This window comes from Helianthus annuus, chromosome 7 (assembly GCF_002127325.2).
Source record: "Helianthus annuus cultivar XRQ/B chromosome 7, HanXRQr2.0-SUNRISE, whole genome shotgun sequence".
Lineage (NCBI taxonomy): Eukaryota > Viridiplantae > Streptophyta > Magnoliopsida > Asterales > Asteraceae > Helianthus > Helianthus annuus.
The window spans coordinates 86,543,931-86,569,229 of record NC_035439.2 but is presented as its reverse complement, the minus strand read 5'-3'; the positions used below and the strand labels follow the sequence as shown (position 1 = coordinate 86,569,229).

General features: G+C 39.2%; 1 protein-coding gene across 4 annotated transcripts; it reads left to right on the top strand.

Moving 5' to 3' along the window:
• Positions 1 to 917: 917 nt before the first annotated feature.
• On the top strand, positions 918 to 12,416 carry LOC110894574 (F-box/LRR-repeat protein At4g14096). Of its 4 annotated transcripts, none has more exons than XM_035975644.1 (5): positions 918 to 1,001; positions 1,297 to 2,486; positions 2,589 to 2,786; positions 2,923 to 3,085; positions 11,713 to 12,414. In XM_035975644.1, exons 2-5 carry the CDS (start codon positions 1,335 to 1,337, stop codon positions 11,787 to 11,789), a joined length of 1,590 nt encoding a protein of 529 aa, XP_035831537.1. In that variant the 5' UTR covers positions 918 to 1,001; positions 1,297 to 1,334; the 3' UTR covers positions 11,790 to 12,414. The 4 variants fall into 4 exon arrangements, with proteins under 4 accessions (XP_035831537.1, XP_021997485.1, XP_035831538.1 ...); XM_022141793.2 differs by lacking the exon at positions 11,713 to 12,414 and adding an exon at positions 3,149 to 3,410; XM_035975645.1 differs by having other exon boundaries at positions 937 to 1,052; positions 11,713 to 12,416.
• The last annotated feature ends 12,883 nt before the right edge of the window (positions 12,417 to 25,299 follow it).

Here is a 25,299-nt window from a genome sequence, read left to right as displayed (position 1 = left end):
TAATCAGTGTGAATGAAATAGCAGCACACTCATTATGTTTTGCAGCTTGTTTGATTGTATGCATTTGCAGCTTGTTTGATTGTATGCATTTGCAGCTTGTTTACACTCATTATGTTGACATTAGCAGCATACTCAACAGTGCCATAAGTTCACATTAGCAGCACACTTATGTGCTGCAAATTGTACCGGCCATAGAACACACCCTGGTTGATCATGTATACACTCATTATGTTGACCTGGTTGATGATGTATACACTTATGTGCTGCAAATTGTGCAGCACACTCAACAGTGGCTTAATCAGATTCTGGATGTATACACTTATGTACTGCAATTATGATTCTGGATGTATACACTCATTATGTTGACATTGCAAGTATGATTGTTTTGTTCCCACTGGTTGAACAAGTATTTGCTTGTTGGTTTGAACACCTTATAAAAATAACTGATTGCATATAAATGTAAAATTGTTAGAACAGGTTCAGATTTTTTAACATGTATGATTGTTACGTTTCAGATTACGTGTTCAAAGAACAGGTATTTGCTTGTTAGGTTTTAGATCAAAGAACAGGTATTTGATTTTGGCGGGAAGGGTTTTGTAAATTTCAGGGGGTAATGTTGTGTGTTAACACAAAGTACAGGGGTAATAGAAAAGGACAAATTAGTAATTTACCAGTGGGGGGTAATTGTGCGACTTAACAGGAATGTTGGGGGGTAAAATGTAAGGGTAATATAGTCATTTCAACTTAGACTTAACAGTTCTGTTACCCATTTTGACGCCGGGGGTAAAAGTGCGACATAAGGTCAAACAGTGGGGGGTAAAATTGCAATTATTTCCTTAGGGGGTAGACATACCAATGACCCCTAACCTCAGGGTGTAAAATTGCAGTTTACTCTATTTTTAATAAACCAAAACCAAGGATGAATAAACAGCATACGCATTAGCATGTGAAGATTCAAGTCCAAAAAGGGGTTAGAGATCGATCGAAGCAAAGCGATCAAAGTGAGTACCTTAATATTTGTTCCGGATGAACATCAATCGTTTTGTTTAACGGTTTGTATAGTTCTTTCAATTTCGTTTCCTTTTCATGTGGGTTTCGCTTTTCGTTTACAATCTGGTTTTGATTAGAAAACGGTTTCTGTTAATTATTTCTAATTTGATTACTTAACCTATGTTAGATTTAGATATATCCTATACCGTTTAGTTATGTTTACAGGAAAGTTTGGCCTTTGCACACCACATGTTTGATGAAATGCCACAGAGACCTTTATACATTTTTTCATATTTGTTCTTTCAGTTTTGTTGGAAACCCTAGCTGCTAGTGGAATTGGAGAGATGGATCGGATTTCGCAACTTCCTGAATCTATTGTTCATCACATACTCTCATTCTGTAATACTCCTGCAGAGCTTATTCGAATGAGTGTATTGTCCAAGTCCTGGTTTAACCTATCCGCTTCTTTCCCCTGTTTATATTTCAATATCCGTTATTTTAGAACTCGAGAAAGTTTTTTCAAGTATGTTGAGTATACCACCTCTAGATTTTGCCAACAAAATGTCACTGCAACTGCACACAGGCTCAAGCTTAGGGCAACTCTCCAGGAGCCTACAGAATTGGATATTGTTAACAGATGCCTCGAAAGAGTTCTTAACAAAGGCGTTAGGGAGTTGGAGATTGATATTACCAACTCATCAGATGTCCCAAAGTACCGTTTGCCTGACATACTCTTATCTGTTTCTGGGTTAGAATCTTTGACCATACGTGGCTGTTACTTGCCTTCTTCCTTCATGCTTGATGCTGTCCACTTTAAGTCTTTGATCCAGTTGAAACTTGAGAACGTCCCGATGGATGATGAAGTCATCAAGCATCTCACCGCTAGTTGCCCTCTTCTACAGAATTTTGAGATTAGGTGGTGCCATGGTTTCAAAAGATTGTGTCATCAAAATCTTAGAAAAGTTTGGATTTACTATAACGTTCGAGTTGAGAGAATAGATATCGAAGCCCCGAATCTATCTTATCTTTTCATAGAAGATAGGGATGGAAGAGGGGCACCACGTATGAACGTGGCATCATGCAGAAAACTAACAACAGTGTCTTACTTTGGGAATGATTTTACCGGCTTCTTGTCCCAATTCCCGTTCATTGAAAATTTGTATCTGGCTACTAAATTTATTGGTAACAGCCTCATGTTGGCAAGCCATTCCTTGAGAACACTGGTGTTGCATTCAAACTGTGATTTGGATAACATTGAATTAAGTACCCCCAATTTGGACTTATTTATGTACTCTTGTAATCCTCGTTTACTTCGGCGGCCTCTGGGGGATAAACCCGGGCCTCCGGTGCGCGATTTAGCCCATTTGAAATCATGTATGCAATGCTATCCCCACGATTGTATAGATGCTCTTTGGTTCGTGAAATTGAGGCTATTTTTTGACAAGGAAAATGGATTCAAAGTTTTGAACTTGTATATTCGTGCCATATGTAGTGAGGTTTGTTTCTATGATCAATCATTTATGTATTGCTTTGTTATGAAATTTATTATACAAATTAGTCCCAACACAAAGTCATATCTTCATTCAACTGTCCTGCAGAAACTCTCTAAGTTGGAGAAGCTAAAGGCGATTGAATTGCCACCTTACGAACTCGAGCATGTTGAGCTACAACTAGACACCCATGAAGAATCATCAGCCCATGTTGCTTTTGTGGATGCTGTACTTTGGTGTTGCCGCCCTCGATCTCTAACTTTAAGATCATCCGTTCCTTATGAAGAACAAAGTGATGTTGTCAAGGTGAGACTTATTATTTGATGCAACATTCATTACCGTATATTGGAACTATTCTAACAAATATGATCCGTTATTTCACTTTCTTTACATCTTTAGGCCTTACTATATTGTCTTTTTTCAATTTGTTATTTTTCTTCAGTTTACATTCAAGAAGCTGCTTGAACAAGAAGATCAAGGCCATACCAAAATTCAGATTGTGTCACCTTCCTCTGCCGAAGCCCAAAAGCACTTGATGGACTTGAAGTCGTTGTCAATGGCATTACCTTGTGAAGGAAAAAAATTAAGCTTCATAAAGGAAGAAGGTACACTTTTTTATCAACTAAATATATACACATTCTTTACCTCATTTGTTAATACCTAAACAGTCCTCCAAGAAGAAGCAGGCAGTCAAAGGTAGCGGACATAGAGATTTTCTGATGCATTGGATTTAGGAGTCTTTTCGGTTTGGATGAACAAGCGAAAGTAGTTAATGAAAACTGCTAAATTTGAACAAGTTGCAGCTAACCTTTCATGCATGGGGAACTTTTGCTTCGTTACTGATTGTTCAGATATTCATCTTTGGGCCTTATTTTATATCTGACAATTATTGTGTTTCGTGTTTGAAATAAGCATAAGATACTTAGAATTGCACCCTAAGAATAGTACTAGACCCAAAAAAAGCCAACATTAATAGAATCAGTAATGCCTAACAAAATAGTCATCAATGCGTGAATTTCACGAGGTACTACACTAAATAAACATGATACACCGCCAAAGAGGATTAATACTAAACCATGTTTCACAACGAATGACCGGTATTAATGGTGATTCCTTGGCAAGGTAAATCACTACTACCACTACCACTAGGCATTAGCTTCCTGTGCAGTCAATGCTTATGTGATATATATGATATATATTTCTGTTAAAACGGTTTAAAATGCTTTTTCAACATTATATGCTTCAAGTGCTGATGTTTCAAGAACAGAAAAGGCCTTTTTTCAACATTATTTCTTTGTTCTGTCCCAAATTTGAGACCTTTATTGTCTTTCCTTTAGGTAGCGTTCGTTTCATGGAATGGAATGGAATGGAAATAGGAAGTTTTTCTTTGTAAAATTGATATTGGTTGGGGGAGGGAGGAATTTGAAATCCCATGAATTTCTTTAATCAATGAAATTTGTGACTATTTCAACATTCCTTAGAAATCCTTCACTCTAATGAAGGAATGGAATGGAATGTTGAAATAGTCACAAATTTCATTGATTAAAGAAATTCATTGGATTTCAAATTCCTCCCTCCCCCAACCAATATCAATTTTACAAAGAAAAACTTTCTAATTCCATTCATTCCATTCCATGAAACGAACGCTACCTTAATGTAAAGCGGGCTGGGTCTTTCGGGTCAAAATGTAACATTTTTGTACCATTTGAGACATGTTGGCTTGATCGAAAACAGTTATTATCTAAGATGTTAACCTTTTTAATATAATCAGTGTCATATGGTTACTCAAGGTATAGTATATCAAATAATAATAGCAAGAATACTAAACTATGTTAACAAATTCTTTTTGCAGCTTGAGAAAGTTGGTGGAAGTTGAACAAATATTTCAGTGAAAAATTCAAAAATTGTCAATTCGGGAACAATTCCTATAGAACATAATTAGAGGATTAAGGTAGTTTTTCCGCCCTACTAACCAGCCCTAAGTGTGACCAACTAGCGTTAAAGATAACGCGACAAGAATTAAAGTTATGAGTGCCTAAAATGGAACCAAAAAATATCAACTTATCTTACATCCATGGCAAGACTCCTAACCAAGAAATCGAAAGGAAGTCTTGATTAGGAGATAGAGGGACCGGTCAACCCTAGCAGCCCGGCCCAGTTACTTAACTTTTTGATTAAGTTTAGTAACGGATTAACCCTAGTTAGCTTTGCTTATATAATGATCTCTTGCACTTGTAAATTATTATCACTCAATAGAAAGAAAACCCCAGTTGCCCTTGTGGCTCTCGTGTTCTTTGTTGTTTTGTTTGTTCGTGTGTGCTTTGATCCTAACAGATAGCTCAGAGAAGATGAGGATATCTAAACCATGCTTAGTTGTACGTTAGACACCTTTTAGTTCAAAATCTGGTAGTTTGGGTTTGCTTTATAAAAACCGGTCTACTTACCCTGGATTTGTCAAAATCGACCCAAAATCTTCATCTTAAGGTGGATCATCATCGTTGTCTGTTCATCGTCATCTTCATTTGTGATTGAGTTCTCTAAGTGTTCATGATATAGATGTGGTATCTTGATAAGGTTCATAAGTTTGTAGGAATCAAGAGTCGTTAGGAACTAAGTTTCTTGACTATGTGATCTAGTGTTGCATTATATTTGGTTGGTCTAATTGGGTTGGTCTAACAGTTCCAGTCGTGCTCCTTACCAATACCCGTTATTGACTCGTTGGCTGGAACCGAATCTGGTTTTTAAACGGTTTTATGCACCTTTAGGTGAAAATAGAACTTCAATTGGACAACATCGTCATATATAGGCTTGGACCTCTTATTGTAAGTACGTTGGTGAGAGCGAGATATATTTTTGAGATTTTGTAGTAGAGGGATCTTGGGTAAAAATCAATTAATTAGATAACTGTGAAAATCGTATAAATCTATATCTATCTTTTTTTTTTTTTTGAATAGCCAACGGAACTTGTATTATAACCTCAAACCAAAACATAGAAACCAGCCAGAAGCTGGATAATACAAACAAGAAAAAAAGAGGAAAAGAAAACGGACATAAACAGAAGAGTAATGGACCGGAAAAAAAACAAAAAACTTATTACAAGTTTAGATTAAAATCCCACCATTCCTGACGCGAGATCGCCCGATGTTTTGTTCTATGTTTCACACCTTGAAAAGAGGCCTCTTTTATCTCTTCCACTATCGTCTGAACCGCACCTTGTCTACCGGAAAAAACCTTTTCGTTTCTTGATTTCCATAGTGACCACAGCGTCTGTATTGCTATAGCATGAATAAGCTTCCTGATGATCCGACCTCTTTGAACTTCGAGTAATTCAGCAAGCATATCCTTGAGGTTTAGTTCCGGGTTCACCACTGGAATTCTTAACCATGTCGAGATCTTTTCCCAAACCCTTTTAGCAAAGCTGCATTCAATTAGTATATGATGAGCCGATTCATCTGCCGCACCACATGTTTTACATGTCACATTTGGGAGGTTCATGCCTCTGTTCCGTAATGCTAACAGCGACGGAATTTTCTCGTCTACCGCTCTCCAAACAAAAGTAGTACACTTGCTTTGCACCCAATTATTCCAGCAGAACGTATTGGATGACGCATTCAGGTCCAAATTTTGTCCAAGAGTTTGTTTAACATTTTTTACCCTGAACTCTTGATTCTCAAAATTTTTCCAATACCATACATCGTTTGATTGTGTCATCACCCGATTTTGCAGTTGATTATTTAAACCCTCCATCTCTTGTTTCTCCTCAAAACTGGCCGGTGTTCTTACCCAACTCCAATTCCATAGGTACCCACCATTTGCTTGACTGTAACTTTCCTTCACAGTAGCCATTTTCTTTGTAGATATCTGGAATAAAAGAGGAAATTGATCTTTCAGTGGTGCATCCCCTACCCAGGTATCTATCCAGAATAGAGCTTTGTCTCCTTTCCCAACTTTGCACCTCAGATTAGTTGTGATATTAATGTTGCTTTTTATAAAATCTTTGTCTATGTCACCAATACTCTTCCAAACTCCTGGCAATGACTTTTTGAACGGAAATGATTGAGCTTTCCTGTTGTTTGTGTGAATAGATTTTACTATTTTTACCCATAAATTCTCTGGTTCCATCTTCAATCTCCACCACCATTTTAATAGGAGTGCTAGATTCGTGTCTTTGATGTTGCCAATTCCAAGCCCGCCGAAATCTTTAGCCGCCACGATCTTTTCCCATTTGACCCATCTAAGTTTGTTATTTATGCTGTGACCTCCCCATAAAAATTTTCTTCTTATACCTTCCAATATTTTAATAACCCCCTCCGGACACTTGTAGAGTGATAGGTAATAATTCGGTACACAACCAAGAACCGCTTTTATGAGGACAACTCTCCCTGCAAAAGATAAGGTTTTTGCCTTCCAGTTTGTTAATCTCTTGTTGAACATATCTATAACTTCCTTCCAGTTGGCCACTTTATTCATGCTGACTCCCACTTTTAAACCGAGATATACAAAGGGAAACTTACCGGCCTTACAGTTAAAAATCGCTGCCATATTTTGAACTTCGCCTTCATTTATTCCTACCCCAAATATCTGACTTTTACGTGGATTGACTTTGAGACCTGATAGAAGATAAAAAATGCGGAGGATCCTTTTGAGATTCTTCACATTATTCCTTTCCCATTCTCCTGTGAATATGGAATCGTCTGCATATAACATATGGGTTATATAGGGACCATTTCTGGGCATTTTTATTCCGGAGAAAACATTACATTGTTTGGCTCTCTCCATCAACACGTGTAGACCTTCCATAGCCACTATAAAGAGGAAAGGTGATAAAGGGTCGCCTTGCCTTAAACCTCTCTTATAGTAGAATTCACCCGTTGGTGACCCGTTCACTAGGATCGAGCCCCTTCCTGCGAATAAAATTCCCATCACCCAATTTCTCCATTTAGCTGGGAAGCCCATATATGTAAGTATAGAAATTAGGAACTTCCAATTCAGCGTATCGTATGCCTTCTCAATATCTGCCTTGAACACGAACATTTTCCTGCCAGACCTCTTCGCCCATCCCACCACTTCATTTATTATTAACGGTCCGTCTATTATGTTTCTATCTGATAAGAAAGCCGACTGAACATTTGAAACAACACTTTTCAAAACCCCTTTCATTCTGTTAGCCAGGACTTTTGAGATTATCTTGTTCACAACCCCAACTAAAGAAATTGGTCTAAAATCCGATAGGGTTATAGGGTCAATTACCTTTGGTATGAGAGCGATAAACGAGGCGCTACATGATGGATGTATCGATCCATGTATGAAAAATTGTTGCATGACTTCCATAATTAATCCTTTCAGCTCCTCCCAGTAGGTTTTAATCAACTTAAAAGTGATTCCGTCCGGGCCTGGGGATTTATTTATTTCGCAATTCCAAATCGCATTCTTGACTTCTTCCAAAGAAAATGGAGTAATTAAGGTGTCCGCTTCAGCCGAGCTCAACTTTATGAACCCATCGGAACCAATTCTCGGTCTAGAACTCACCGGTTCCTTAAACTTGGTATGAAAGGCCGACAAAAATTGATTCTTGATTACTACTGGATCCGTAACCCACTCCCCTTCTATCCACAGCCCGTTTATCTTGTTCCTGGCAATGTGATTGTTCACAATTGTGTGGAAGTATGCTGTGTTTTCGTCGCCCAGTTCTAACCATCTAGACCTCGCCTTCTGTTGCATATCAGCAGCTATTTTATCGTTCCATTCTTTGACCTTTCTCTTACTTTCGTGCCAAGTAGACAACTCGGATTCTGTTAGCTGTCTATTTTCTACCAGATCATCTAACATTTTAAGTGAAGTTCGAGCTTCATTTAGATCCCTTTCCTCTTCATCCTTTTTGTTCTTACGCCACATCTTGATCTCTTCTTTTATTGCCTTGAGTTTCTCTGCCAGTACCTCGTCTTTGAATCTCGAATCACAAATTTTGCTCAATCCCCTTCTTATAACCTCATCAAAACCTTCCATGCAGAACCAACTGTTGAAAAGTCTGAAAGGAGATGGCCCGAAGCTATTATTAACCGTTGTTAATACTAAAGGGCTGTGATCCGAAATGTCTCTGTTAAGGGCTGTGAGAGATGCATGTGGCCATTTCCCCATAAAATCCTCGCAAACCAATACCCGGTCGATCTTGCTGAGATTTTTACCATCACCCGACAAGAAAGTATATTTCATTCCCCCCATGTTGTATTCCATAAAACCCCCACTACTGATAAAGCTGTTAAAACTCATTGCTCCACTTATATCAAAATGTGAATTAAATCTTTCCTCTGGGCATCTTACCTCATTAAAGTCGCCCAACATGATCCATTTGCCGTTAATCAAGTTCTTAGCTGCTAGCAGTTCATCCCACATCCTTCTTCTGTTTGACTTCAGTGTTGAGCCATAAATATTAACTATGACTAAATCCTCTTCCTCACCAGTGATACGACCTTTTAGGATGATAAAATTCTGATTTTTAATTTCCAATTCCTTCTTAAACATGCAGGGATTCCACAACGACAACAATCCACCTGATCTACCATCTGCGTCTACTTTGGAGAATTCGAAGCCAGTATTATCCCAGAACTTTCTTATCTTATTCAAGGGTAAATCCCTAAATTGTGTCTCCTGAATTGCTAAAAACGACAAATTGTATTTAACGAGAATACCTCTAACTTTTGCAGCTTTACCCGCCCCTCCTGCACCTTTGATGTTAAGTGTCCCAAAATTCATTGGATCCTAGCATCCACCTGGTCTTCTTGAATTACTTTCTTCAAAAGTGTTTCCTTACCGGTCAAGTCAATACCGATCTTTAGCCCAATGTCTAAAGTTGCTTCAACTTCGCCCTTTTCTGTCTCCTTCGGAATCTCCGATACTTCTTCTGTTGTCGTTTTAGTCTCCTGAATTGTGCCTGTGTTTTCTTCTACCTCCCATTCCGAATCATAATCGTCTTCTATACCATCGTCGGCTATCTCGAAACTATTTATCTCTTCCTCTGTTAACCTAATTTTTCCTTTTTGCCTCCTTCTGTTCGTTCTCCCCTTTTTGAATAGCGTCCTTCTTTTTGGTCGAGGTCTAGAGTCATCGGATAAGTCAATATTTAAGTCGGGTATTTTGTTTTTACCAACCTTCGAATGTGGTTTCAGACAATTAGTCCTGGCCTCAGCAAGGCTGGTCCTTTTTCTTTTTTTATGGGTTAAGTTTGAAGGCCCAATGTTGTGATCCACTACTGATCCGTTTGGTATTCTCTCTCCAAAAGTTGGGGATCCAGACTTTTCTGTTGACTTATTTTCTCCACCTGTCTTCTCACCTTCCCCATTTGTCGGCACATTTAATTCAGTTTCCTCTTTCCCCAAAAATTCATCTCCTGCCTTTTCGTGTTCCCCTCCTAACTCTTCGTTTTCTACCGGCGAATTCAGTGATCGTTCATTTTCCGGTACCGGGGTTGTCGTTTCTACCGTCGCCATTTTTTCCGGCTGGGAGTTCTCCTCTGTGATGATTGGTATGGCCTGATCCTCTTGTTCACTTGTCACATTTTCTTCGTCAACCGATTCATTTATGAAATCCGGTAGCCACTGTTGGTGAACTTCCGAAACCCAGACCTCATACTCCAAATTTTTCCATCTGATCTTAATTTTCTCGTTTATCTCGACACCATGGTTGACAACAATTCCGATCATATCCTCATTAAAGCATAGGTCTCTTTCGTCTGCATTGGATTTCTTGATTATCTTCCCAAATTTTTCACCAATAACGTCAAAAACTTCTTTTATCCAGAGCTGTAGTGGAATCCCTCTAATTTTTAACCATGCAAATCTTTCGTAGGGAATATATTCACCATTCCAGGTTTTTAGAGTCTTGAACCAAGAATTCCATAGATCCATATCTTTCTTCATAGTTCCTTCCATCTCTTCTTTTGAATCAAATATAATTAATAACAGCATGCCCCCTAAATATCTTACCTGAGAATCTTTCAAACTTAACTTTTTCTTCATGTTAGTTACGTCCCTAAGAGCTTCACAGCTTATGATTTCTCCGATCACTGTTTTACCCCTCCATAGTTTATAGGCTTGGGATTCGTTTGCAAAGTTCAAGCACCTGTCCCCCTCTTGCTGTGTTTGTCTCCCAGCTACCACGTCTGCCCATGTTCCTTTGATGTTCTTGTACGCATTGTTTGGTGCCACCGGAACGTCACTTGTATTGTCTTGTCTTACTTCCTTTCTTCTCCACATTGTTTCCTTTTTCCTATCCTTGTTTACTATCTTGACGAATCTGGCCACGTTGACTCTAATTTTCCAGCCATAAAAAGACATCTGATTTAAGGCCTTTGTCATCCTCTCCACATCCTTAATCTTTATGAACCTTATAAAACCAAAGCGGTTCCCCCTTTTATCCAGTTTTTTCGCAATATAGGCATCCACTACATGCCCATAGTTCATGCATTCGATCCAAAGTTCGCTGTCGGAGATATGTGGGTGTATATTCGAGGCATAAAAGGTTATAGCTTTCTCTCTTATCTGCTCCTCATCGTACTTTTTATTCTTTTCAGTATCAGACCGATTATCAGAATTTTCAATTTCGCCCTCCTCTCTCTCCATGGCTACTCCGGGAAAGCAAATATCTATATCTATCTATATTTTGTTTTAGTTGTGACAGTTATGTAACCGTTTTTCTTACTCTCTTTATATCATTAAACACTCTATGAAAGTAAATTTTAAGGTTTTGTATTAAACGCACCGCTGCCAAGTATTGTAAGAATTTGTGATAATAAATTTTGCAGGTTTATTTAACACACTTGGAAATTGAACTCCTTTGGTTACATTAATGTTATGGTTCTTGGTCTTGAATCTTGATGATGACACATGATTTAAAAAGAAAGTAACATATTTTGGTTCCAGTCTTCACATCTGCATTTATATCATATATTCTCGTTGTATAATATATATAAAAACCTACGAATATTGAATCTCAAAAGTTTCAAAAGCCCTAGCCGAAAAAAGAAAACAAGAGCCTAATCTTGCATAGTGATGTGTTACACAACCAAATATTAAAAAAACCGACATTAAACAAAAAAAAAAAAAAATAAGCCAAATGTTTAAAAAACGATATTAAACAAAAAAAATTACCCGTTACAACAAACCTATTACAAAAAAAAAGAGTTAATAAATAAAATACCACTTCTAATGTGATCTGTTATAAATGCAACTTGCAGTCACGACTCGAGAGAAGACAACATGCAATTTAACCCTTGCGATCAGACTCGTTACACAACTTTCTGTAATATGCTGATCTGCAATCTGAAGACTTGGGATCTAACTTGTCAACGTCGAAATTTTCCAAAATTTACACTACCGCCGGAGCGTCAAGCAGTAGCGGAGGCTACCCCTTCCCCTAAGGTAGGTCCGCCCCTGTCCTTTGGAACTGCTTGTTCCCATGCATCAAGGGCGACCCAATAGTATATTGGGCTAAAGCTAGGGCTCGGGGCCAAACAAAATACGGTCCATTTTCAATTTTTTGTACTTGCACAAAAAGCTGCTTGGCCAACTTTCAAGTACGTTTGTTGGCTGCTTCTAATCACAAATCGTGAATAGGGAAATGGAATTCGTGTATTTGGAAGTTCAATCGTCGACTTCGGAAGTGCAATGTGCAATCGTCCAATGACCACATTTTTCACTATTTCTGGATCAGCCACACATGGAACGTGAAGTCGTGAACTGAACAACTTGTTGCTTGGTTATAAAAACAGTGGTAATACTTTAACGTGAAATATCGTTCTTCAACTGTAAAATTTTGACCCATTAGTTGATTTGTTGCAAGAAACTTCAGAAGGTTGAAAGCATCCATGAAATCATGTTATCATAGTCTATAAGTTCAGTTGTTTATGTATTGTTATTGATTTCACTTTCAGTAAGTTATAAGTTACTGATCTATAACCTTGAAGACTTGAAGCTTTCAATATAATGGTGTGTATGCCTTATATTTACAACTTACGTGTATCAATTAAATGATGTCCATCCTTCTCCACAATCTTTGATTTATCACAGAGCACCAATTCACATGTTTTACAAGTTGCACATATGGTGGCACTTTTTTAGGATTATACGTTAATAGTTAGTGATGAGGTTCACGGTGTGTGTGTGTTTTTTTTTTTTTTTTTTTTTTTTTTGTGACTAAAGCCTGTAACATAAAAGCGAATGTGATGAATACGATTCTAATTCCAAACCCCAACAGGATAAAGAGCGAGGGTTATTAACAAGAAAATCCGAAAAGGACCTCTAATCAGTGGCGAAGCTTGAAAATTTCTACCGGGGGGTCGGAAGTCACCGAACCTAAAAATTCTATATAAGTAAAAAAAAATATAAAACCGGGGGGTCGAAAACGTATATACCTAAAAAATTCTACACGAAACGTACATACATAACACTAATGAGCGAAAAGTTCGGGGGGTCGGGCGCCCCTCCCGGCCCCTTGAAAGCTACGCCCTTGCCTCTAATTATAGAGTTTTCAGAAAGAAAGTGAAGAAGTGAAGACGAGGGTGTACCATGCCCGTTTCTTTTAAATAATAATTTTCTTTTAAATCAAATAAAAAAGTAAGAGTTAAATACAGTTTGCCTCCCTGTTATTTGGGGCACTTTTCAACTTGGCTCCGGCTTAGAAAGACTTTTTGTGTTGCACACACCTATTATCTTTTCATTGCAATTTGCACCCATGTGGTTTACTTTCGTTTACTTTCCGTCCATGTTGAAGGCTAAAATCGTAATCTCAAATATAAATACCATCTAAATGTGGAGCTGATAGTGGTCTCTCATTTATCTTCTACATTTTGTTTGGTTATAACTTCAAATCAATAACCCTATTATCAACGATGAATTCACCGCCACTGCTCGGAGCTCTAACCATTCATCATCAAAGCATTCTCTCTCTCTCTCTCTCATGTGGTTATTTTGCCAGACTCCTCGAACCATCCAACAATCACACTTCTCACATGCCACCCCACACCACCCACAATCCCACACACGCCACCCCACACCACCCACAATCCCGCACATGCCAACACACCCCGTCACTCTCTACCCCGCCACGACCAACACCAGCCACCTTATCCAATCCTTCTGTAACAAAGGTCACATCAACACAAGCCATCCACGTCCTCACTCAAGAACCCAACCCAACTCAACAAACATATGAACTCTTATTTCTCTCATGCGCCATTGCAAATTCTTTCCTGGACGCCACTAAAGTTAACCGCCACCTTATCGATGACGAGTCGATGAGGATCTGTTTCTGGCAACAAAACCTATCGATATGTATTCAAATTTGGGGTCTATTGAATATACACGCAAGGTGTTTGATGAAATGCCCACTAGAACTATATATGTTGATATAAACAAAAGTGCATATGTTTTTATATCAATTTACACCCACTTTTTATTAAGTTTTGTTAAATATGTATTCAAAACAGGCTTAGTTTGGTTAATTTTTTATGTTCAGGAAAAAAACAAACCCAAGTTGAACAAAGGAAGCAAAACTGAGCGAAAAATTGAAGAAATAAAGAAAAGTTGTCCAACACGCCCCATGTCTCGGAATCGGAAACTGCCAGCTCAACCAGAAGATCACCATGAGCCGCCCAGATGTGAAAGTCCAGGCACGCCCCGTGCCTTGGCACTAAACGATAAAAGTTGACTTCTTGAAGATCGGGAAAGATCCGGGGGCCTTACAAAGTTGACCATGCCTCGTGCCTATCAAACACTGGTCGTACCTCACTTATGGGCTACAATTGGTCACCTGGCCAGACAAGGGTGTGTTTGGGCCCCAGCAGGCCATAAATAGAAGCCAAATCCACCATTTCACTTGCTCATTATTTCCTCTCTTCTCCAAAACACTTTTCTCTTCTACCCACTATCTATAATTGTTGTAATCACCAAGCAAAACACAAGAATCATTAATGTAATCAATCTTTAATGATTAATATATTTTTTTCAAGTTTGGTGAAAACTAGTTCCATGGTCTTTCTTGGCTAGATTTCCTGAGGGTGTTTGGGGGAAACTTACCCCTTGATGGGGGAGTTAATTAAGGCAAACCATGGGTGAATAAGGTGTGTGTTAATGACTTTGGTTAGTTAATGGTTTATTGAATGTGAGTGAATATTAGTTTCACCATTAAGTTGGGTCATTAGCCTTTCGGTTAACCCTTAAAATCTACCAATAATCTTGCATCGCCATTAACTTAGATCGTTCATGTTTTCTATGTCTATGTAGAGTCAAAACATGTTGAGGCTCTGAAAGGAGGTTACATGTTTTGGAATGAGACTTTGGGTTGGTAAGCTCTTGCTGATGCGTGGCTATAAGATCAAAGCGCAAAACCCTTTTTTCAGAAAAGTAGCCACCTTAGGGGAATTGACAACTCACCGTTGGGAACCATAGTCAAGTAATTTAAACCCCTTAATCTATCTAATTAACTAATACTAAATTATAGTGGTATATACTTTCCTTGCTGACTAGGCGGTATCATTATGGTTTGATCCGACCTTGAGTGGTGTTTCTCTGCTGATTTAAAGTGATATGGTTGAGCGTGCTAGGGTACCTAATAGAGAACTACACAACTTTATGCATTAAGACACGGAGTTCCTTGTCTGACAATCGAGCCCCTGTTACCCCATGGTAAGGTTTAGTTAATGAAACATCAAGAGGTAAGTGTATCCTATACACCCCCGTTTTCTTATTATTGATTACTATCTTTTTATTTATCTCTTCTTTTTTATTTTGAGTCATTTTTAACCTTTTATTTTTGGTTTGACTAGATGTAAGACTCGGTAGTCGGTACTAAAACTCGCTATATCCTTGGATGACCTCGATATCTTATCATCATTATGTTATGCTAACGATGGGCGCACTTGCCCAACGTGAAGTGTAGTGTGATAGTATCTTATCATGTTTTTATAGATATTAAAACTTGAATCGGTGTATAAAACGGCTAAAAATATACCACTTTTTTACGTGCACACCACACCACGTCATATGTTTACGATGCATTTTTTCGGGCACTAACACGTGCTAATCACGGGTTAGATGGGATTAGTTTGAATAGAGATGGGATTAGTTTAAGTTGTGATTTCAGCATTTGATTGATTAGTTTGTTAACTTTGTAGTGGTTAGCAGTTTGTATTGTATCTCATTATCGATTGTTTAATTGATGTTGTGTGAGAATATGTTGATTGAATCGAAGTGTTATATCGATGATTTAGTTGTGATGTAATATGTATAACATTTAGGTTTGATGTCGAAAGCGGTTACATGTTTGATTTCGTATACTAAATAAGTTGCATGGAAGTAACTATATGTGATTGCAAGTGAATAAGTGATTGTTGATTTATTTAATGTTTAAGATCTGGTTCTTATACTGATATATGTGTTGTTTATAAGAAACTTGAGTTAATTTGTTGTTGTTTTAGTAAAATTTTAAGTGCAGGATCCAGTGTGTTTAAACAGAAGTTTGAATAAAATACTATTTCGATAGAAATTTCGGTAGCATAACGTTTAAGTCGGCCCGATTTTATCAACTTCCATTTCTAACCGAAAGAGCATACATCAATAAAAACTGGGAGAGAGCATCAGGCTCGATCTCCTCTTAAATCTGAAAACTCCAAAACTTACGAAGGCAAGCGCATGACACTGTTGAAAGTCACATGTACAGAGGAAACGTAGTGGCTAGGGTTTTATTATAATGAAAAGTGATTACATAAACAAAGAAAAGTAACACTATAAATAGAGAAACAATCTAGGGTTACTAGCAAAATGGGCTAAACAATAAACCCAATATAATACAAGCCCACTAACTTTATTATGCTAACATCCCCCCTCAAACTCACAATGCAATAGCAATAAGCATTGAGAGTTTGTCACACAAGAAACGAAACCGAGACACCGACAGAGCCTTCGTGAAAATGTCAGCAATCTGCAAGGCCGATGGAACATATGGAAGCGAGATGGTCCCGACCTGAAGATGATGACGTGTGAAGTGGCAATCAATCTCAATATGTTTTGTTCGCTCATGAAAAACAGAGTTCTTAGCAATCTGCATAGCACTTTGGTTATCACAATGTAAGGGAGTAGGTTGAGACATGGTAACCCCCATATCGGCAAGAAGCCATCGTAACCAAACAATCTCACATGTAGTCACAGCCATAGCACGATACTCAGCCTCCGTAGAAAATCTTGAAACAACATCCTGTTTCTTACTTCTCCATGAGATTAACGAATCTCCAAGAAAAACACAAAAACCAGTGGTGGACTTGCGATCATTACGATCACTATCCCAATCAGCATCATTGTAGGCACGTAACTCCAAAGAAGATGTAGAGGGAAACAGAAGACTCTGAAACTGAGTGCCACGAAGATATCTTAATATACAAAGAACAGCTCCCCAATGAACAGAAGTAGGGGCAGTAACAAACTGGCTAACCACATGAACTGCATGAGCAATATCCGGGCGAGTAACTATAAGATAAACCAAGCTGCCTACAATAGTACGATACAAACTTGGATCAGCCAAGGGAACACCATCACTGGGAGAATATCGCGCATTGGTTTCAAGAGGAGTGTCAACAGTTCTATTATCAGAAAGTCTTGCCCGCTGAAACAGATCAGATATATATTTTGTTTGAGAAAGAAGATATCCTTTGTGAGACTGAGCCTGTGACAACCCGAGATTTCAAGGCCCTTTCTCTACGAATCACTTGTTTCGCAATCCGGGTTTTACAAATTGTTGTAAAGTGCAATTAAATGAGAGTTTAAATGGTACATTAATTATTTTTTGTTTCAATGCATACGTAGGTGTCACTAGGTTGACTTATGGATGTTATGAAAATTAGAATTGTGAACAAAAGAAATTGGGGAGGTGGCCATTATATTCGAAATACATCACTAAGGGATAGGCAAATTACTCTTGGCAAGCAATAATTGACAAACAACTTGGGGCCGGTCACCAATGTCACTGGGCCGCTGCAAACATTAACCAAATTCAGCCCATTCTCTATTTCAATTCATGTTACGTAAATACAACTTTACAAGATACAATTTATTATGGCAAACCCTAAAACACCCTCACCTCTCCCTTGAATCACGATGGCAGCCCTTCCCTCCTTCGTCTTCGAGTTCTTTCATTCGCACACCTATTCCGGTTAGTATAATAATTTATTAATTAGAGTTTCTTGAATGTTTGTTGTGTTGTGATCTTGTATGAGTGAATTACATGCTTAGATGATGATTGATGTTCGCGAATTAATACAACGATTATATGAGGGAATAATAATTAGGGTGTGAAATCATGATTCAGTAAGGGATGATACGCAATAATATGTTAACCCTTGAATTGTTTGATATCTAGTTGCTAATTGGTAATTATCTTGAATTGACTTGTGATCATCAACTGCTATTGTCACTTGGGGGTTGGAATATTACTGTCGTGAGTTCAGTTGTCTAAGATGGTTGTTCAAATTCAAGGTTCATATATATATATAGGGTAGGGATATGGTAAAAAGTGTCCAAAGTGTAAGAAGTGTAAGAAGTGTTTTAAGCCATTGGATCTTTGATCTAATGGTTGAGATCAATAGGGTATTAAAGTGTAAATTGTGTTTTAACTAGAAGGGGCTTTTGTAAAATTGAAGGGCAATAGTGACTTTTCCAACATTTCAAATATGGTAATCGTTTCAAAACCACCCATCAAACTCCTAAAGATCAGCGAATTATATGTAACCGCCATCAATCTCCAAAAAAAAAAAATCAGCGAATTTCTTCATACTTTAAAACATTCCCAGATTTTTAAAACGTAATCGCAGATTCAAGTCATGGTGTTTTATCTGGAGACATTGTTGATGGCGTGGTGTTTTATCTGGAGACATTGTTCATGGCGTAGTGTTTTATAAATACAAAACATTCCCAGATTCAAGTCATGGTGTTTTATCAGGATACCTTGTTCATAGTGTGGTGTTTTAAACATCTATGATTCAAGTCATGGTGTTTTATCAGGAGACATTATTCATGGCGTGGTGTTTTATCTGGAGACATTGTTCATAGCGTGGTGTTTTATCTGGAGACATTGTTCATGGTGTGGTGTTTTATCTGGAGACATTATTCATGCCGTGGTGTTTTATCTGGAGACATTGTTCATGGCGTGGTGTTTTGTCTCCAGATGTTTAAAACACTATGCCATGAACAATGTCACCAGATAAAACACCACGCCATGATTCAAGTCATGGTGTTTTATCTGGAATCCCCAGCAACCTTCTATGAATATAACACCATACAACTTAATAGAACACCAGAATAAAACACTATGATACACATTAACCTGCATCGCTGGACTCCCTAAATATATTTTGTTCAAATCGGAGAAGATGATCTGAATCGGAGTTCGGAGAAGACGATGACGGAAGGTTAACAAGATGACGTGAACTGTGATCAATCCCTAAACATTCTCATAGTCAGTTTTTTTTTTCAGTTATATTGTAAATCAATTAAATGACAAAAAAATACAATTACTAATCTACCCTTTTGAATTAATTAAGAGGAGGGACACTTGTCATTCCAAGATTATTTCTTACACTTCTTACAAAAGACCCACTTTTTACAGGATCCTCTACCTATATATATATATATATATATATACATGATAGAATATGATGAATCGATGAAACGATGAACTGATAAACCAAGTTGAGTAGAGTAGATTCGAATGATTCATGTGATGATGTTGATACGCTTTTTGTGGACGCGACTCGGTTCGGTTCGACTCGGTTAGGTTCGGCTCAATACCGATGTCACGACATTCCTCCGTCGTGCGCCCCAGAGTTCGACACGCGAAGCACGAAGAGCCGCGAACCGTTGTTAGTCGCCACATCACCATGACATCACCATGTTGATGTCATGATGATGTCATGTGATAACATTTCAATGCATGGATTGCATATTCAACGTGAATTCATGGGTTTGAAACAATTATTTACTCAGTGTTAATATCTCCGTACATGAAGAATCCCAACATTTGCATAACATGCTTCGTCAACCTCTTTACATGAAGAACATGTTTGATATATGACTATGGGACCTACAGATGATTCGAGTATGTGGGAGATTATGTGATGTCTAGATTGTTTACATTATAATTGACCATGATGAATACGAATACTAATGCTAAATGGTTATGTTCATGAAAGTGATTATGTGTTAAGATGAAATTGCCATAGTTAGGGTCATGTGAAACCTTTGGAAGTTTGTTTTAAATTTGTGGAATTGGAATGCAAACTGTTGCCATGCATGAAAATGAATTAATCAAATTAATGGGCCAAGAGATTTCGTGAGCCGCATAGTCCATCGGGTTATGTGAGTTGGGCCGCACGATTCTGGGTCACACACCAAGCCCCGCATTGCACATTTCTTTAGACCTAGTATAACTGGGCCACATACACACATGAAGGCACCTTATGTTTGGGCCGAGTTGCATAACTGGACCATTTATAAAAATCGCACACTTGTATTGGGAGTTGTGAGATGTGCTAAGTTGTTTACTTGGAACATGAATGCTTGATGAGATTCCGTATGTAGTCTGAATGCAATTTTATGCTATGTTGTGATGCATGGTATGATGTAGATTTCATGGACAATTGTTTAAGCATGTGTAATGTAATGTGTATGCTACCTGTGTTACATGAATAGAAAATGTGTGATTTGGTGTTAATGAAACTGATTGGTTTTGGTAACCACATTAGGGACTAATTGATCAACTTGGAACACATGCCTTAAATTACCGAGCAAACTAAGGTGAGTTCACTACATTCGAGCATGCGTCCCAGTGGTTGGGGACAGTCAGTGGGTATCCCGTGGAGGGATAAGTCTTTTGGGTAAAAACGGGTATATTGGTTAATATTCTCACCTATCATTCTTGTAAGTCCCTTATTATGTTACCTGGAGGGTAACAGGTATTAGTTGGTAGCGCTACTTAGGTTTGGCATCCTCACACCGCTCCTAGAGAGGACGGATGTGAACTAATGACCCAGTCGGGCCTAGTACTGGATAGGAGTACGTGGGAAAGGGCAGTCATGTACTTCAGGAGCCGTCTTGTTCGGAATTGAGATATTAACAATATTACTTGCATTGGTTATTGAACTGTTTTGCATTCAACTGGTAACAAACGTTTACTTAAACTGTGGACTCGCCAGCTTTGTCTGATACACTTGTTGCATGCTCGCAGGTCGTTAGATGTTTTGGATTGGGACTTGCTGTCTGGAGTAGCTGGAGTGGTCATGGGTTGAACTGGATGGGTACATGTGAGGGAATGACTGATATTATACATTGGTTTTGAAACAGTTAAACTATGATTTCTTTTATTTGCTTCCGCTGAACATGTTGGTTTACATACAAAGTCATTGTTGGTACATTTCATTAATAATTGGGAATTTTATTTTTAAACCTGTTATGAGTTCAACATGATTAGTGGCTCGTTATTGGTTTGTCACACGCCTGGCAGGGTTTTCCATGGGTGGTATTTTGGGGGGTGTGACAGTTTCGTATTAGAGCCACTGGTTATAGTGAACTTGGTTTTAAAAGTGTTTTCATAAAACCAGACTATAACCGAACAGTTCTGAAATCGACCATGACACTCAGCTCCAGACTGCAAGGTTCGTTTCTCGTTTACTATTGCATAGTATATCTAGTGTTTGCTTATGAATAACATCACACGTGAATGCACACTTAGCACTGCAGTATGAACTTCTATGTTACCAACCCATGTTACGTGTTTTAAGAGCGCGACTCTTCTTGAACTTTCATGATCTATGTTGTGGTGTCATCTGTCTTATTGCTCGAATTCGGGGAAACTTTTAGCGCTTGTTAAGAGGCACTGAGATAAACATGCAAATTGCCTTATTATGGGTGCACACATAATAATAATGTGGGGTGCATGTGAGTCCCAGTGAGGCTTAACGAGTGTGAGAGGGGTTCCGCCCTGTTAATTGATGTTATGTTAGAACTCAGCAGTTTATAGGAGTCATAGCAGTGATTGTTTCCTACTCGAACATGATCTTTTCACTCCAATCTGAAGCCTTACGAATCTCGATTGCTATCGAGTATTACTTGAACACACATCTGAACTCCTAGCGAAACGTGTAGAATGTTAGGTGCTTGCACGAATGTCCTTGAGTTAGTTTATACCTTTCTCGCTTCTCTTCGTTTGATGGAACTCTATGTATTGACGTCTTAGACTCCGAAGTGTGATCACTTCTGCAACACTCTCGCAGCATACCGCGTATTACTCAATCGACTTGCTAGATCGATGGACAAAAGGGTGAGCGTAGTATTTTACCGACCTCAGTAATTGGACAGCCTTGATTACCGGCAACTAATACCAGCAAATCGACTTCAATCGAATCCTTAACCCTATTCAGCGACTTATGGGAGTCAACTCTTACAAATCAATCGGGACATGAACGATAACAATTGACTATAGAGTGGAATGTGAAACTTCCCACGTGGTGAGTAGTGCCTTAGTACGTGACATGAAATGTGAGAGATGTACCATGTTGGTGAAAGGTCACAGGACCCCGTTACAAGCAGCGACATTAGAGGCAACAGTCACGGCGACATCGAGGCGCTCATAATCGTAGTCTACAGTATGAAAACGAAGGTGACTCCGACAAGGAATGACTGCTGTTAAGTCAAGACGTAAACAACCCAGGGAACAATGCCAGTTTTGGGAGTTCTAGTAGCAGTAGCACAACACTGGATGTGGTACTCGTGAAGGGCATATAGGATTGGCGTGAGTGACGCCAGGTATCGCAGCAACATGGTAGCTAGTATGAGTAGCTAATCGCTTCGTCTCTGTTCTGTTTAACCCTGACGCTTCTTGAAGCCGAACTTGTTGTGGAATTGACTGAGGGCAAGACAATCGAAACCTCATAGGTTTGTTGGGATGCAAACTCGACCTTGTGGGACAAGTATTCAACATCGGCCTTCCTTCTACTACCTCTGATGGTTACAATGCAGTAGTTAGTGTGGATTGGTTATTCAGAAATCGCGCAGACATACCTTGTGAGGAGAAAATTTTGTGTGGAGGATTGTTATTCGTTCTAAAACAACAGAGTGGTGCAAAGGTTAGCGCCATTTCAACTATGAAGGCCCAGAAGTGTCTACGGAGGGATCACCCCGCTACGTTAGCAACCGTTACTGATGTTGAGGCTAAGGAAAAGAGGATCGAGGATCCACCAATTGTTCGTGATTCCCCTCAGTGTGCTACCCGAGGAGCTTTCAGATTTACCTCCACCACTGTTAGGCAGAATCTCAGTTTGACCTCACGACAGGGGTAGCCCTGATTACCCGTGCTACATACCGTTTTGCACCAGGATGGTTGCAAGGACTATCTACAGGAACTGTTGGACAAGAGTTTTATTGGACATAGTTTTTGTTCACTTTGGGGAGCCCCAACTATATTCGGGAAGATAAAGCCTTTTCGTATGAGTACTGATTATCCAGAACTCAGCAAGGTGACAATCAAGAACTGTTTGCCTCGACCATGTATTGACGGAAGACCAAGAGGAGAATGTTCCTGAAACGGCATATCGAATGCAATACGGCCATTGCGACTTGGTATACCATGACCGTGGAGTTAATCAACACACCAGCAGCTGTATGGATCACATGAATCGACCATGCTTATTGACGACATGTTAAATCATTTCCAGGAGAAAGGAACATCATGGGCAGCTTTGTATCTTATTTGAGAGCTCCTGAAAGAGGATCCACATCGTGCGAAGTCTTGATAAATGTAACTCCTGGATGCGAGGGATACCTTTTTGATCATATAATCAATGAGGTGGGAATACACGTGGATCTCGCTAGACCCATTTTGGTTAAAAACTGATCGACACCAAAGATCCCTTCGAGGATACAACAATTTCTTGGTCTCACTAGATGCTATCGTAGATTCATCACAGGATTTTCAAAGATCGCGCAACATAAATCTCTTTAGCACAGCAGGGTGCTGTGTTCGTGAGAGACAGAACAGGAGGGCGTCTTTTCAGCTTTCAAATCCCAACTCTGCAATACACTGAGCATCGTCTCTCCCCGAGGGTGCGGGTGATTTAGTGGTATATCATGATGGTTCGAATCAGAGTCCAAGTTACACGCCGATGCAACACGAGAAGGTGATAACTTACGTAATAGACTTACAAGGAGAATGGCATGACACACAATCTGCGGTGGAAACCGTGGTCCTTGGATTTAAGTTGGAGGCATTACTTGGACGGTACCGAATGCACTACTTAGACCGATCACAAGGGCCTCCCGTGTACCCTGGTTTCGAAAGAGCTAAATCAGTTAATGGCATCGCTAGATGGAATTTTTGGATGATTACGACTGCGAAACTTGAATGTGAACGAGTATTACAGCTCATTATCGACTCTAACCTACTGGATCAGACTCGCTCGGTTCAGACTGGAGAACTGAAGGAAGAGGACTTTCAAGTAGAACCCATGCGGGGCATGGAGAAGCAACCTTTGGCAGGTCGGATGATATTCGCTACCTCATGGAACGAATGTGGATCTCATTATACGACAACAATAGGGAACTTGTGTTGACCAAGCACACCGGCCTCGATATTCTAGTTGTCTGGGTTTCTACAGGAGATATTAGGATCTATAAATCTTGTATTGGTGACCGGGCCTGAAGGCCCACATAGCCACGCATGGGAACGACGTCTGACTTATGGGAAAATCAAGGTGGGATATTAGCAACCAGAAACACATATATGGAAATGAGAGTAGACTGCCAAGGGTTTTATCACTGGTCTACTTACAACACGAAACGAAAACGTTATCACCTGCGCAATCGTTGATTGTCTCACGTTACCAGCACACTTTCTTGCAATCAAGAAAATTGACAAATTTTCACAGTTGTGAATGTCCCTCTGAGAGAGGCGGCTTTTAGGTACGGGGCGCCAACTCCTGTTACCTCTGAATTTGATCTATGCATGATTTATGTCAGGCAATACACAACACCCTTGGCTCACGTCAGGACCAGAGCATTGCTTATCACCGTCGGGCAAACGAACAGAGAAAACGAACTCTCCAGTTATCATCTTGGTAACCAGACAACTCTGTTGAGGCATTACATAGACAATAATGCCAACCTTCTTATTAGATTGAGATGGTTGACAACTTAATTACTGGACCAGGACTGGTACTCGAAACTATTGGGAAGGTTGTTTGGATCAGGAGTCGATTGGCGGCAACGCGTGACCGTCAGGAAAGCTCATAAACTTGGGAAACGCGGGAAGATCGCTGTAGGCGATCGTATTGTGTTGAAGGTCTCACCCTGGGAGGGTGTGGTATGCTTGGGAAGCGTGACAAGCTTAATTTACGTTACGTTGGGTTATTCGGAATTTTGGAAAGAATCGGTCACGTCGCCTAAAACTTGAGTTACCCGACGAATTGGGTAACGTTCATGATGTCATTTATGTCGCGAGTCTAAAGCAGTGTTTGTTCGACGAAACGCTTGTGATATATTCTTAGAGTCTGAGTCTAACGTCAAGTTGCAGTTGTCAAGGTGCCTATTGAAATCATACCCCAAGAGATTAAGGTTTGCGAGCACTGTCAAATTCCAATTATGAGAGTTCGTTGGAACTCGAGACTAAGTATCCGCAAACGTACGAATCTGCTGAATCAATTCCGATGCAACTAGTGAACTTCGGGGACGAAATTCCATTTCAAGTTGGGGATGATGTGATACCTGAGCAAAATTCGCAACAATCT